The sequence below is a fragment of the Epinephelus fuscoguttatus genome, linkage group LG17 (genome assembly GCF_011397635.1).
Source record: "Epinephelus fuscoguttatus linkage group LG17, E.fuscoguttatus.final_Chr_v1".
In the NCBI taxonomy this organism is placed as follows: Eukaryota; Metazoa; Chordata; class Actinopteri; order Perciformes; family Serranidae; genus Epinephelus; species Epinephelus fuscoguttatus.
Window position 1 is genome coordinate 19431111 of NC_064768.1, and position 14907 is coordinate 19446017.

The 14907-nt window shown below is 40.5% G+C and overlaps 1 protein-coding gene across 3 annotated transcripts; it reads right to left on the bottom strand.

Annotated features, from left to right (window-relative positions):
- Positions 1-1219: 1219 nt before the first annotated feature.
- clk2a (CDC-like kinase 2a) lies at positions 1220-13831 on the bottom strand. Of its 3 annotated transcripts, XM_049601692.1 has the most exons (15): positions 13654-13831; positions 12250-12455; positions 11800-12085; positions 10549-10639; positions 9580-9646; positions 8732-8848; positions 8250-8416; positions 7502-7596; positions 7117-7246; positions 6045-6127; positions 5622-5701; positions 5413-5503; positions 3141-5264; positions 1549-1725; positions 1220-1354 (listed from the first exon to the last, which is right to left on the bottom strand). In XM_049601692.1, the coding sequence occupies exons 2-13, from the start codon at positions 12453-12455 to the stop codon at positions 5076-5078; spliced, it is 1602 nt and encodes a 533-aa protein (XP_049457649.1). In that variant the 5' UTR covers positions 13654-13831; the 3' UTR covers positions 1220-1354; positions 1549-1725; positions 3141-5075. The 3 variants fall into 3 exon arrangements, with proteins under 3 accessions (XP_049457649.1, XP_049457648.1, XP_049457650.1); XM_049601691.1 differs by having other exon boundaries at positions 1549-5264; XM_049601693.1 differs by lacking the exons at positions 10549-10639; positions 12250-12455; positions 13654-13831 and having other exon boundaries at positions 1549-5264; positions 11800-11938.
- Between the last annotated feature and the right edge of the window lie 1076 nt (positions 13832-14907).

The following is a 14907-nucleotide window of genomic DNA, read 5'->3' on the forward strand; positions in this document are numbered from 1 at the left end:
TTAAAAACATCTGGTATAGTATGCCATAAAAAAAGTTATAGTATGTTGTAGAAGTCATTAAAAAGTCATAGTATAGTTTGTTGTAAAAAAAAGTCAAAGTATAGTATGTCACATAAAGATATAAAGTCATTAAAGCTATAGTATAGTATGTCGTCAACAAAAGAAGTGTGTTATATATAAAAATTGTGTGTATATATATATATATATATATATATATATATAGTCGCAGTGTAATGTGCTGTAAAACTGTAATGGTACAGTGTCAGTTTTTTTTTTTTTTTTTAAAGTGTAGTATATTATAGTATAATGCATTAAATGAGATGAAAAAATCCTAGTAGGCCATAAAATTTCATTAATCATTCACAGCAGAGTATGTCATGAAAAAGTTATTTTAAGAAGTCATAATTTTTTTCCCATGAAAACTTCATGAAAAAAGTGTATGAATTCTTGAGTTATGGCAAAAAAACATGTTTTGTGCAGTCAGAGTGACCTTGACCTTTGACCACTAAATTCTAATCAGTTCACTGTTGGGTCCAAATGGACGTTTGGGCCAAATGTGAAGAATGTTTCTTTTGATTCTGTTGTTCCCTTACCCTCGGGAGGCAGTGGTGGCTTCTGAAGTGAGTCCTTCTCACTGTCCTCTCTGCGTTCTTCTTGGCCAGTATGGCTTGCTGTCGTTTCCTTTGGCAAACAGCACAGAGTAACTTTAGGAACAGCACATGGGCAAGCAGCTTATTCATGTGAGGAGCAGCCTTATCCTCATTAAGCCAAGTCGGTCTGGCCAAGACTCCCAGCTGGAGAACAAAACAGTGACTCTATACTTGAATTTACTGAGTTATCACACTGTCCGAGAGGTGCAAACACAATTCTTTTTCAATTGCAAATATGCAAAATGAATCTTAATTGAATGACAAAATAGCACTATAAATAAACAGAATGCATTTTTAGAGCTGATGACAGATTTTTGTTCATGAATGCATGTGTTGTGTGAACTCTACCTTTCTCTCTTCAGCTCAGCCTGGTACATCCTGAGCCAGGAGTCCGGGACCTTCTGGCTGCTACAGGGAAGGCTTCTCCTCCTACTGACGCTCTTCCTGCGGCTGAAGCTGCTCCTGCGGACAGGCTGGCTCTCCTTGGCCCCTCTCTTGGCGGGGGGTTTCTTCCCTGACACACAGCTGGTGAACTGCTTCAGAGGAGCGCCAAGTGACATTAGGGAATCCATTTTTTAAGAGCTGTCTTCTGCTGATGTCGTTTGTGCGGTGTAGCAAGTGCCGTTTTCAAGGCTCTTTCAAAGTCCAGGACAAGTCGGCGTTGTTGCTCTTCGTTACTTTTGAACCAGAATTCAGGCTTTTATCTGCAAATAGAAAGAATAACAATTAAACCAACCAATAACAGCTTGTATCACTTTTTTAAAAAAAATGTCAATAAAGAAAAACCACCTGAGTATCATCTACCTAAATTTCCAATAAAGCATCTTAAGTCAACTTGCAGCTCATGTGCATCAGTGCAGATGAATACAATGTGCTTTAATGTCAAAATGGGACTCACCTGCAAGTAGTGTCAATCAGCTGTTGGTATCATTTGTCAAAGCTGTTGAGTGTAGGGTCCATCCGTTGCATCGCCTCCACTACTTTAGTGTGTGCACATGTATACACCTCTGCTCTGTCCCAGTCTGCTCTTATGGGGATTTGACCGATGATCCCGCTGGTCCTCAAACAGGTTTAGCTGAAGACGTAAGAGTTTATCTCATTAACAACAAAGCAATGCCAAACAAACCTGCACAGGGAAACAGCTGCTTCGTTCACATTTGTCCTCTGACATAGCTCAAAAAAACTTGTGTTTACAGTTTGGGGTTGGACTTCAAATGTCTAAAGTCTTTAATTAAAAGTTACATTCTTAATTTCAGCAAAAGAACATCTGCATAGTTTGTGTTTAGGTAACAGCTGATGAGTCAGTTGGTGATACTGTTTGTCAGGGAGGCTGCCAGACGGAGCATGGACAGACTTAAGAGGTGGGGGGTGATGCCTCTATGACGCAGAGAGGATGCCTACCTTGTCCCCTGAGACATGACGCTGCTTCATTGACTGCAAACATTAAGAACCTGAGTCAGAGTTGAATGACTCATTTCATTCATTGATTCATTCACTCACTCGGTGTACTCAGAGATGAATCCAGGTCGAGAGAGAGAGAACTCCCAGTCCATTCACTTACATAAATCACTGGGTTTTGATTGTTAAAATATTTTTGTTGTTGTCTTTTCTCCTCTTCACTGTATTGTTTCCCACGTATTTCTTTTGTTAATTGGATTGTATTACTGACTTTGCACATTTCTAATTTACAACAAAGATGTGAAGTCAAACAATCTTGTATCATTATATCTGCTCATAAATCATTTTCTCTTTTGAGGGTGTCTACAGGTATCATACACTTAAATTTGATGATTCTTTATGCTTTTTCAAGATCATTTTTAACTGAATTTAAGACTGATGTACTGAAACAAATCATCATTTTCTTCTTCTAGCAATGCAGGTCGGTAGTATGTTTAATGTCCCATGCAGATATAGGTTTATGTAGGTATACGGTTGTCAGAGTGAGTTAGGCTAAGCTACATTTTGCCAACAGCTTGGAACAAGTATAAAGTTCAAAGACAGTATTAGGCTCAGTGGAAGGTCTCAAGATTTGTAACATCAGAAATGTGCACTTTCACACAGAGGGCCTTGATTCATTCTGACAAAAATAAATGTAAAAAAGGATAAATTAGATAAAATGCTGATGGCGACTGAGATTTCACAAATTCAAATGACTTTAAGGCCTAGTATTTATAAGACATTTTTAGTATTAAATAACTAACCAACCAGAGTGAGGGGCTGACCCAAATGACCATAAACCTCCAGGGTCCCAAAGGGTCCTGGCATGTCTCTGTGTCCAAGCACAATTTTAACTAAGTGGTCCGAGTCTGTTATTTTTAGTCTTGAGTCTTGCTGTGTAGCAGTGTCCTTTGCTGATCCATGGCCGTAGCCTCACACCCCAGTCTTATTTTTTGTAGAACCCCCAGCTCATTAATCCATTCATTCACAGGATAAAAGAGGAGAGAGAGAATGAGGACAGTGAGAGAGGTCAATAAAGCAACGGTACATTACCGACAGATGGGCAGGCTTACGAGACGTATACACCTGTTGCAGCAGATCATCCAAGTTTCCCCTCATTTCCTGTCTTGAAAGGGTGACAGCTGAGTTTAGGTTTTGGAAGGAAATCAAAGAGAGATTAGTTTACAACACGACTAAACTAACAGGAAATGGATGGTAATAGAAAGCATGCGATACCTGTACATGTTGGCTGCCAAGAGGACTTACCAACAAAATCAAAAGTAGTTTCACGATTAAAATTAATATTTAAATATCCTTCCAGCGGTACAAAATAAAAGACACATTCTGGAAACAAAATTAACACGTCCAAGCTACTTTCTAGTAAAAGAATGTAGTGAGAAACTACAACTTCTTATCCATCCAAGTTGACCAATATGGTTATTTCTGCAGTATGGTTATTCACTCTCAAGATGAAAAGATGAGTTCACTTGAGCACAGACACCATGTTTAACCTTCACCAGCACCTGTCAAACACCCTTCTGATGTTCTTGCACATGATCCGGAAGTGGCATTAGAGAGATAAGAGATGGACTCAGACACAGTGCTGGTATTTAAAGACAGAACGCCTCCCTTTAGCTACCAGAGGCCCAGACCGATACTGAGAGCACCATAAGCCTTTGGTAAGGAGGACTTAACTTTAATTCTACACAATCATACATATATACAGTTTTATACGCTTTAATTTCATACAAAAAAAACACAAGTCATGTACAGGTGGGGGGGTGGGGGACTATGACCTATTGGAGCCCAAAAATAAATACTGGCGAAAGGTGTGTGTGACTCATTGGCTACCACCAGGAGCTGTGTGCTTAACCTCAATGGAGAGACTTCCGGTCTGACCAAATCACACATGGAAAAAGGCAGTTTGTTCTTTTGTGTTTAAAATGTTCCCATGACTACCGCTGAGCTACTAAGAAGTCACTGATCAAAACGTTAATATGAACGTGTCACCCACACCACCCACCCCTACACACACATGCACGCACACACACATCCTCACACCCAGAAAGCATTGCATAACATAACAAACATTTATCTATCAATAAGACAGACCACAGAGGCCCATGTTTGTGTGTGGAGTGTCCATCACCATTATCATCTCATTGGCGAATAATAACAGGCCTGTAGGCCCGAGATTAAGGGCACAAGTCTCCATATAAGGGATAATCCTTTCAGACGTAAAAAAAAAAAAAAAAAGAAACAAGGAAAATGATATGCAATGCAAGTGCTCACTTAACAAAAACGTAAACAAAAACCTAGAGACGCTTTTCTCTGCTGGGAATATCGGTAATTCCCAAAGAAATATGATATTTACTTTGAATGATTTGATGTCAGCATAATAAAATATCTTGCATGTCTCCATGTTCAGAATTATGTGAGTGAGGACTTGCGCTGCATATACAGCTCTATCTCCTTTTCACCCTCTCCTTAGACTTCAGAATCCGAGGACATTTCTTCTCCGTAGCTGAGCTGTTGTGTAACTGGTCTTTTGTAGTGCTCATTACCTTATAAAAAGGTGAATTATTTTCTTTACATGCTGATGAAAATAACAGACGGATGGACGGAAGAGAGGAAGGTAGTTCAGAGGTGGAAGGAAGACAGGAGCTGCATAGAGGGCTACTTTGGGTACAATCCTCCATTTAAGATTTTTCATCCTCTATTGAGGCTGTGGTGGCCAGAAAAGATTCATTCTTTCCAACTCTTTTCCAGTCTTTTGTGGGTTTGTTTTGGTCTCTCTGCTGCAAAAACATGCCTATTGTGGCTGCAGAGGCGGACTTCAGAGGGGCAGGGTGGAGGAGCAGGAAGTTAAGGTGTCCATGCGTTAATGACAAACGACAGAAAACATCTGAAGCCCCATTTAATTTAACAGTTCACCTGCTCCACATATAAAAGACTTCCTCTGTCATTCAGTCTTTGGAGGCTCATGGGTCACCGGCTGATGTCCCGGTTACCTTCCCAGTTCTTGCCACTCCCTGACTCCCCAGTCCCCCCGTTCTCAAAGAAAGGGTGTTTGAGGGAGTCTGCCAACACTAGCCTCTTGGAGGGCTCATACTCCAGCATGCTTTCAATGAGGTCAAACAGCTGGTGGTGCTCTTCTGCCTCCGACAGCAAGTATCGCTGAAAGGGTAAGGGAAACAAGAAAGAGAGTCAGAGGACTGCTGAGTCTGTCAAGTAAAGAACTGCAAAACGCAACAATGCACTGTTATGTCCTTTTAGTCCTGCTAATCATCATATTTCTTGCTTTTCAATTTCCAAACATTCTTACCCGCAAAGGTTTGCAGTTTTCTCTGACATATTTCCCTGCTGAGGAGCTCTCGTCCCAGTCCAGACGACCTCTATAGAAATACTTCTGCTTCCTGTGAGGTTACAGAGATCAGTGTGAGCATGTGTGCATGTTGTTTGCTATATAAAATGGTTGCATTTGTGTCTGTTACAGGAACTTTCTCACTTTAGTATGTTTGCATGTTCTCTCACCTAGTTTTACGAATCATCCTTGAGGGCACCGGACCCAGGATTCTCTCCATCATGGCTAAATGCTCCCTATTGTCATGAGTCTGAAAGAAATATAGGTAAAAAAAACTGACTGATTCAGCAGGGAGGAGAAACAGAGGGTGAAAGACTTATCAGAAGATAATCAGGGTTAAACTACTACTGCTGCTACATATAGTGTCAAAGACACAGTCAGAGCTTACAAATGACACCAAGGGTTAATTCCGACCAGATTAACACATGCCATGGACACGTGTTAATCTGTTATGTTTCACTGTTTGGTGAGATACAAGCCAAATCATCAATTCATCAATATCAAAACAAAAAAGTCATACAGCAGTCCTGGCTGGCCTAAAATTCTCATTTAAATGAGGCCCAGGTCTTTGCTGCAGTGGGATGCCATAGTACCTGAAACAACGTGAAGCCCAGGTAGAACTCAAAGAGGATACAGCCGATGCTCCACACGTCACACGGATGGCTCCAGCCCAGCTCTGAAGGTTGAAAACATGTATTGAATAAATGACCTACTCTAGGCTGGAGTTGATGCTTGCTGACACCACACAAAATTATTCTAATGACTCAGTTTATACGCCACATAGGGTGATTCAGTTTATGGCATGAATACCATGTGCTTCAAAGAAAAGGTTAGAACTTAAAGAGCAATACTTTATAGTTTAAAACTGGTGTGTGAATTTGTAATCCTTACATTAAGTGGCCAAAAATGATCTCGACACCTACTACTGTTGCTGTTGTTAATATGTGAATATATAGCCCCTTTCACACATGTGCTTTATGTGAGACTACAAATATCCAAATCATTTGGATTGGAAGAAAACGAACATCCAAAAGTCATTTACACACAGATGATAATGGCATAATTAGAGAGATGACCAGATTCAGGAACTTCTGTCAGTAAAGCCAGCGCTGAATCATCAAGAGATATTCAATGGCCGAATAATGAACCAGCTACGCAACTGCAGTGTAATCCACATGATGCCCCTAGCCTAAACCAAACAGAGTATTCCTAGTAGGTGAGAACGCTACCGGCACAGAAGATCTGCTGTGTGCTACATGTGTGAAAGGGAAACTGACAATGTCCAGACAATGAGGAGGTCATATGAGAAAACAGCTAAAGATTAATATGAACTGACTGAGACAAAGAGATGCATCACCTTATCTTCTGCAGAACAAGGCACTTTAAAATACATTTCAACAGAGGAATGCTGAGCTGCGCTTGTTTCAACTGGTAGAACGCAGCCTGTTTCTACAAGAACATGCCCGCAAATATTTGATCGACAGAGCAATGTAGGAACAACAACTGACACGTGCCGACTGAAACAGACACAGGTGTTCGTCTCCAAGCTGATTTCCCTGTTAAATCTCTGAAACCTTAGTTTAACTGGAACTCTGGTAGGCTGAAATAATGTATTTTATCCTTTCTGAGAAGGAGTGTTTTCAGTACATGTATGGCCATCCTCACCGAGTATGACCTCAGGGGCACGGTAATGCCGTGTGGACACAATGGTGCTGTGGTGCTCGTGGTCAAAAGTGGCACTGCCAAAGTCCACCACACGTACTGCCGTGCTCTTAACCGTCCGCTCTTCTCGCTTCTGCAAGACACAAAACAGTGTTTCTTGAGCTTTGATCTACTTTCCTACAAAGTATTATGCAGACTGTGTCTCTAAGTCATGCTGTTTTATGGAAATTTCAGTCGAGCAGTTTCAAACTGCAGCTGTGGGTTTTACATATTTATTCACGAGACTGCTAAGCAACATCTACTGGCAACATTTCAACACGAGATCAACCATGTTCACTATCACAATTAAAGTGGTACAGGCCTACCACAAGAGTCTACTGCATCTTACCTTCTCTACATTGAAGGACATTGTGAAGTCTGAGTTGACAAAAAGGATGTTCTCAGGCTTTAGGTCTGTGTGCGTCAACTTATTGTCATGGAGAACTACGGAGACAAAACACGAGTACATTGGTCATTTAGTCTTCACTTTTGACACTTAATGAACCTGCAGTTACTTTACACAATCCATCTTCTAATCATGCAGTGTGCTGATGTTAATTCATTTAAGATGAGATAAAACAATGAACAGTAATGATCATAATATAGACAGGGTGAAATTAATAAAAAGAGCATGGACAAAAAAATGTGAATAGTAATAAATCCACAGAATACATGTAGGTATTGACATTTGAGTTTGTAAATTGAACAACTAAAAAGATGTAGCCAGGAAGTCTTCATTACAGTATAGTTTTCCTAATCAGAAGCTTAATAAGTTAACAGAGACACTATAATGCCCTCATGTGGCTACAGGCTGTCTACCAACAACAAAACGCTGTCAGTCCAGCCACTCAATTTGTGGCAACTGATGAAGACACATTATTAGGCGAACACTTATTTTAGAGACAACAGCACAACAACTTAATTAGTTTAAGTAAGGAGAGTCTCTACACTGAACATGCCCAATTGGTTGCTGATACTTGTTCACAATATGTTGAGCTATACAGTATATTTGGTGCATTAAACCCATTCTTAACTGACTAACATGAGTTTCTTTTGTACTAAACCCAAATACAGGACATCATTAAAAAAAAACTTACACTTCACTGCAAGACAGATTTGGTAGGCCATGTGTCTGACCTGACCAATTGAGTAGGGCAGGTAGTTGTTTTCCTTCAGAAAGTCAAAGGTACTGAGAGCTAACAGCTCAAAGGAGAGACACATGTGACCGTGGTAGTCAAACCAGTCATACATCTGTACACACAAGCTGCAAGATAAACAGGATACAGGAAGTTTGATTTATATAGTGGATCATTTAAATGCAAACACTACTTTACTTGTACAACAGCTAAAATAAATACTTCCATAGAGACTAATCTAGCGTACCATATCTTGGTAACTGTTGAAAGCTTCCAGGAAGGTGAGGCTTTTATCAAACAAGCAAAACTGAGTTGGTGACACTAAATGTCAGAACTGATAGATTTTAGGTTTATTGCTTAGCTCTATTAAGGAAAATGGATTTAATTCAGGCACTGTTACTCAAGGTTAAGAACTTCATTTAATTGAAGCAATCAGAACTCACAATTTGTTATCAGGGTCCTTTTCATTGATCTTCTCTAGTACATTTATCTCCAAGCGAGCGGCTTCCTTGTACTTCTCCACATTTTTGATAATTTTCAGAGCAACATTGGCTCCTCCCCTGTAAGACATAAGATAGTATGACGTCAAAAACAGAGGACATAAAACACAAAACCTGCTTTACCTTTGTATGCCAACCTCCTTCTGGGGAGCAGATGCCCCAGAAAAGGGTGTGACTGAATTGCTGACACAAAAGTGTCATGATTTAAGTTTTAGATAAAAACACACTTACTAAGATGGATATGACAACAAAATCTCTGATATTGATATTAGTTATATGGTGGGAATATGAGAAGCCCCTTCTTACAATAAGCATCTTCTTAATGCAGCTTCAGTTGGTCACAGACATGAATAGATAATCCATACGTCTCTTTCCTAAGGCCCTGACCATAAAACCTTGAACTTGAAATTGTTAGATGTGCATTTCTGGGATTATCACAAGACAACACATCTTCCATTATGACTCTATCAGGGAGAAGGCACATAGTCAAATGAGGCTAAGATGCAGCAGAGCTAATTTGCCTGCAAGACACTGCACCAGATTATCAAAGGCAGCAGGAAAAAAACAGAAAGCGATGAACAATCTGATGAAGGGGTTGTTAAATTCAAAACAGTCCCGGGAAGAAACAGTAGTAATCAATAGTTAAGAAGGATGTTAAATACTCTTATCCTGATCTAATCTGGCTCAAGTCTACCCCCTTAGGTATGAGATTAACACTCTTTTTTCCCCTGTAACTCAAACACAGCGAGCAGGTGACGACCGTTGTTTTCCCAGTGTCAATTGATACACACCTGCGATGGTCTATGCACTGCATCACCCTCCCAAAGGTGCCTTCTCCCAAAGTGCTGACAATCTCATCTGCAACACAACACAGAGAGAGAAGGAGGAGAGAGGGAGGGCAGGGAAAGAAAGAACAGGAGCATTAGACATGTGGACTTAAGCAGGAATACATAATGCAAAAGTGTAGACAGGCGGCGTATCAATTCTAGCGCCCATCCCCTTTTCAAATGGCTGCCTATTCAAACTGGCAGGCTTGAAACACTTTGAGATAATCTATGATGATTAAAATCATAGCGCTATAATACATTTAAAGGAAATAAGGGAGCAAATGTAAAATGCTCCCTTCCTTTTTTTATGACCAATTTGCAGCCATCAAAAATAAAGGCACATCCTTTCGAGATGTGGCTGTCTTTGCCCAAAAGGACACAGGAATATTGTGTAAAACTGAAAAATGATTAGTATTTCTACTAAACATTGCATGATACCAAAAATGGCAAATATTTTTAAGATAAATTTACAGTCTAAATGTGCTCTGGTTGTGCTAGGAAAATACTAAATAAGTGATGTGCATGTCAGATGTCTGCTAAAAAAAAATAAAATAAAATCCCTGAAACCCTACTAGTGGGAAATAGCTATCTTAAGCTACAGACTTAGAACTGTAACTGAGGTTTAATCTGAAAGGCAACAGAGACAAACAGCTGCAAATGGGATTCTACGTTTAGGAAAGTCAAGTAACCTGTGAAACAGAAAATGCTCCACAGCTTAAAATCCTAGAACAAAAAGGAGAAGGTATCTAAAGTCCCTCTCAAAATCTTCAACATTCCTGCAATCCACCCTGCCATTTCAGCTAGAGCGAAGAGCATTCTAGCAAGGCATCATCATCATCATCATCATCATCAGGCACTCCCATGTCATGTAAATGCTCTATGCTTTAATACTCATATGGAGAAGGGTTACGATAGAGTAGTGGCAGTGAGTACATCTCTCTTGCAGGACGTCCCCACTCCGACAGATCAGGTGCCCTTCCTCGTCGTCCCTCACACTCAGTGCCCGCGTCCGGCTGTCACTCCGCTGTTTTCACACCCAAACCGCCATCAGCAGGTCACGACACGACCGGAGGGAACAGGGGGTTTTCAGGGGCAGCCGCAGACATGGCGTCAGGCCGCACAGGTAGACGAGGAGGGAAGAGGAGGGTGGTGTTGGTGGTAGTTGTGGTTGTAGGTGGGTTTGGTGGTCATGGGGCGATTCACGCATGACACCACGTGAAGGAAATATATAACGATAGGGATATAGTGCAAGGGAACAAGTCAAAGATTACATGCTGTCCTCTGTTCCTCTCCCCCCTCTACCTTTTAACCACAGCTGCTTACAAACAAGGAAGCAACTGGCATATCCATTCATCAACGCAAAAACCATTCAAAACAGTAATATAACTAATACAAAACTTATCAGGTTGACTTTTTAGATTAAACAAAAACAAAAATAAAATAAGAGGACCATATGTAATCAAACAGGAAATATTAAAAGATAATCCCAGCATATATGCTACATAAATTTCAACCCCTTTCTCCCTTAAATAAATACTACTTATACATGTGTGGCTAAAAGTGACCCACACAAAAAATACATTTTAACAAAGCTAAAACATTTTAAATGTCAGTAAATTCTAACAAAAACCTGCACTGTATTTAAATCTTAATCTTACAAAGTGTTTGGTAGAACATTTTCACTTTTTTCAGCCTATCTGCACTAAAGTTCACAAGTGGCCAACCAAATGCTACCACAGAATTTAAGCTTTTACTAAAGAACCAACAACATACCAAATAAAATTTTATGTAAAGGTAGGGCCACAGACATAGAATAGTTGGACCAAGTACTAGGCTTTCAAAAGTAAAAGTTAGGAAAGCTGTGATGAGCGTGTATCTAAAGAGCATTAAGAATTAGTGGATGATTACTGATGAACTACTGAAAAAATATTTGCATAAAAATGAAAATGCTCTGCCAAAAAGAAATGCCAATTTAAGCAAAACCCACTAAAACAAAAATTAAAATCCCCTCTGACGGAACAAAAACAAAATCATAAAGATTGTACTACTTACCAATTCCAGGAGCTGCGGAGAATAAATGGTTAGAGAAAGACAGAGACAGAGAGAGCTGAGTGGAAGGGACAGAGATGGAAGGAGAGAGGATGAGGAGAGTTAAAACACAATCTCAAGACTGGCTGTACTCACCGAGGAAGATGGGCTATAGGACCTGGTTCTACGCCGCCTTCGTTTGTGCTTACGCCTGCTGCCTTTCCGCCGGTATGACTCGTCCCGTTCCCGATCCCTTTCGCGGCCACGTCGGTAATCATATACATTTGGGGAGAAGTCGCGTGGATAGTAACTTTCAGCTGCTCCATGTGGCTCCCTTTCTCTGTCGCGGTCTTGATCTCGGCTCTGATCCAAGCGTCTGTATCCCTCGCAGTATCTTCTGTCAAATGGCCGGTGCTCCGTAGAGCGATTGTCATAGCTACGACTGAATCAGAGGACAAAGGAAAACACTGAAACCTCAAGATTGGAAACCAACAAACCCTCAAAAAAGCTCTACAAAGTTGGTACTTGTGATTGAACATACTGAAATGTATAGGTAAAATTGCAACACAGCACACCAAATAAACCACACCATACACACAAACATACCTCCTTGAGCGTACAAAGCTTCCTTCCTGTCTGTGTCCCCGTCCTCTTCTGTCTCGGTCTCTATCTCTGTCACTGCTGGAGGAGTAAGAAGGCGATCTTCTGTGTCGATGTCTTCGCCCTCTGTCTCTGTCTCTGTCTCTGTAACGGTCTTGGTAGCTGCTTCGACTGTCTCTGTCCGAAGATGAGTAACGTCTAGTGTGAGGCATCTAGTGGATTATTAGAAGAACAAACAAAACAGCATTAAGAACTTTAATAAAGTCCCCTTGAAAGTTAATGAATTGCTTGTTGAACTGAAAACTACAGTAGACAATAGTGGGAGATCCCTTTTTACATTGAGTCCTGTAAAAGTTTTTCTCCTTGTCAAATATTCCTATCAGTGGAACAGCTGTCCACCGCCAAAGTCAAACTGAGATGTGGGAGTCAGTGGGAGGAGTTGTGAGAGACAAGCAACCTGAGACAGGAATTTTTGACCTACACATTCTCTTGTATGTGAAAATGCAAACGTTAGCCTCACTGTTTAATAAAGCTGCCCTTGGAGAAAGCCCAATTGGCTCCTTAAAGTCAGATCAAATGGGCTGATTGAGGACAGCAACTTAGTAAACAAACACTGTATAAAAAAGTATAAATAAAATAACAACGTAGATGTGTAGGTGGCCTACAGCTGAATACACCAACCACAGAAACACACAGGTCAACACTTAAACTTTAAAAGCATCCTGATGAAACATGCAGCCTATAAATCTGTGCAAAAATAGCTGTAGCTAGAAAGACAACTGATGAAGCAGGCTTTTAAGTATGTGAGGAGAGACGAGTGATCAAATGCAGGGTTGCATTTTAATAACCCTGTTGCATGATCCTGTTTAACTATTACCAACCCACCGCAGGTTAGCGTAAATGCAGCGTTGCTTCCAGCGACTGTAAACAATAAACACTTATGCTATAAGTACACGACTGATATAACGTTTAGCCTTTATTAGATAAGCTTTAACTAAGCTAGATGATAACAAAACAACGTTCCCAGATAACAACACGGTTGCAGCTGTCGCTAACGTTAAAGCTTGTTTCCTACCATGTAAGACGATGAGTTAGTGCCGTTACTGCCGTTAACGCTGCTATTTCAGTAAGCAGGTGGGATCCAGTATTTTTTCAGTTTTCACATACCGATATATCAACAGCTAACATAACTTAAAACTGCTTAACCAGCTACTAACTGACCAACAAGCGACGACCTGGCTGTTAGCATGCTCTGCTAGCAATGTTAGCTAATGTAAATACTTTGACCGCCATCTTAGCTTAGCTACGTTCGACAGCTAGCATAACATACTTTCGCTAGCCGCCGTACTAACCGTTGGGTCGGAATGTGGCTTACTTTTGGGCACGGGATAGCTCGTATGCGATATTTACCGTTTTAGCAGCGAGCCCTGTACGTTTGTCCCACAAGAAATCCGTGTTGGCGTTCCAGTTTTGTCTATTTATCTTTTCGTAGCCCGACGTCCAAAGCTCTGTTGCTAGCTGGCAGCCAGCTTTTTTTCCTTCCTTCGCTTTCTGTACAGCTAGTTCTGGTTCAGACTGGCGGTTCTAACGCCTCCCTGTGCCGAGACTCTAATTCAGTCCTGCATGTTCACGTTAGCGTAGTACTCTGCAACGGTCGCAACTAAATCATATTTGTAAGAATCAAACTGGCATGTTAGACAAGTTTTGAATTAATATAAGAAGTGACTGATGATGTTGAACATTTTCTCTACAATTAAGATGTAATACAGAATTTTGAGCACTAAGGCAGACTTGTTCATTTTGCCTTATCTGAGAAATTAAAATTACAAGCCCATATTTTTCTTCAATTGTGACTTACAATGCCATTAATTTGACTTCTTACCATTTTTATAATTTTGACTTGCAATTAGTGAATTTATTTTCATCATATCCAACTTTTTATCTATTTGTTTTGTTTTTTCCTTAAGAAAATGCACAGAGGTGTGGACTAAAGCCACATGACTTGGGCTCAAGTAAGCACTGATTCACAAATTTGATAACTTAAGACAAAACAAACAAATAAGACATGCTACTTGACCTGTACTCAACACCAATGACTCATGACTTCACTTGGTGGGTGTACTACTAAGTAGATGGGTAGATTTGTGACCTTGGTGCATCGTGTAGCCTTGACACAAATAGAGACTTGACTTTGGACATCAGCATACATGTTACACAGCAATCACTGCATATCTGATAAAAAATATCAAAGGAATTAAGAAGTGAATCATTTAATTGAAAAAAAAAAAACATGACATAGAGATGTCTGCCTTTTTGAGGATATATCAAGTGATCATCACAATAATCATCCCTCTTTGAGCACAGATATGTGTTCAAAGTGACAATCTGAATCACTTACAAGAGCCTGCTCTCTCTGCAGGCCCCTTCACCCCGCAGGCCCCAGTGCAACTGCACTGCCTGCACTCTATGTTTACGCCCCTGGGTAGGTTACTGAGGAGGAATTAGGTATACTCTCCTATATATCACAATGGAGTTTTGTCTGATAGGTGGGTATACTGTAAACAACCAGAAAAAGAGGTGGTGATACCCTGCATACCTACACAGACCCTCCACTACATCAGTGGACTTTTGGCCATTTGACTTTAAAATACTTGATACCTTCCC

Bases quoted from the DNA above. Each gene is read 5' to 3' on its own strand.
- clk2a (XM_049601692.1), bottom strand. From the start codon at position 12,455: ATGCCTCACACTAGACGTTACTCATCTTCGGACAGAGACAGTCGAAGC. The intron at 9,647-10,548 runs GTACTCACTGCC...GTTGTGTTGCAG, and splicing joins GGACGTCCTGCAAGAGAGAT to ATGAGATTGTCAGCACTTTG. The intron at 6,128-7,116 runs GTGAGGATGGCC...TTCAACCTTCAG, and splicing joins TGCCCCTGAGGTCATACTCG to AGCTGGGCTGGAGCCATCCG.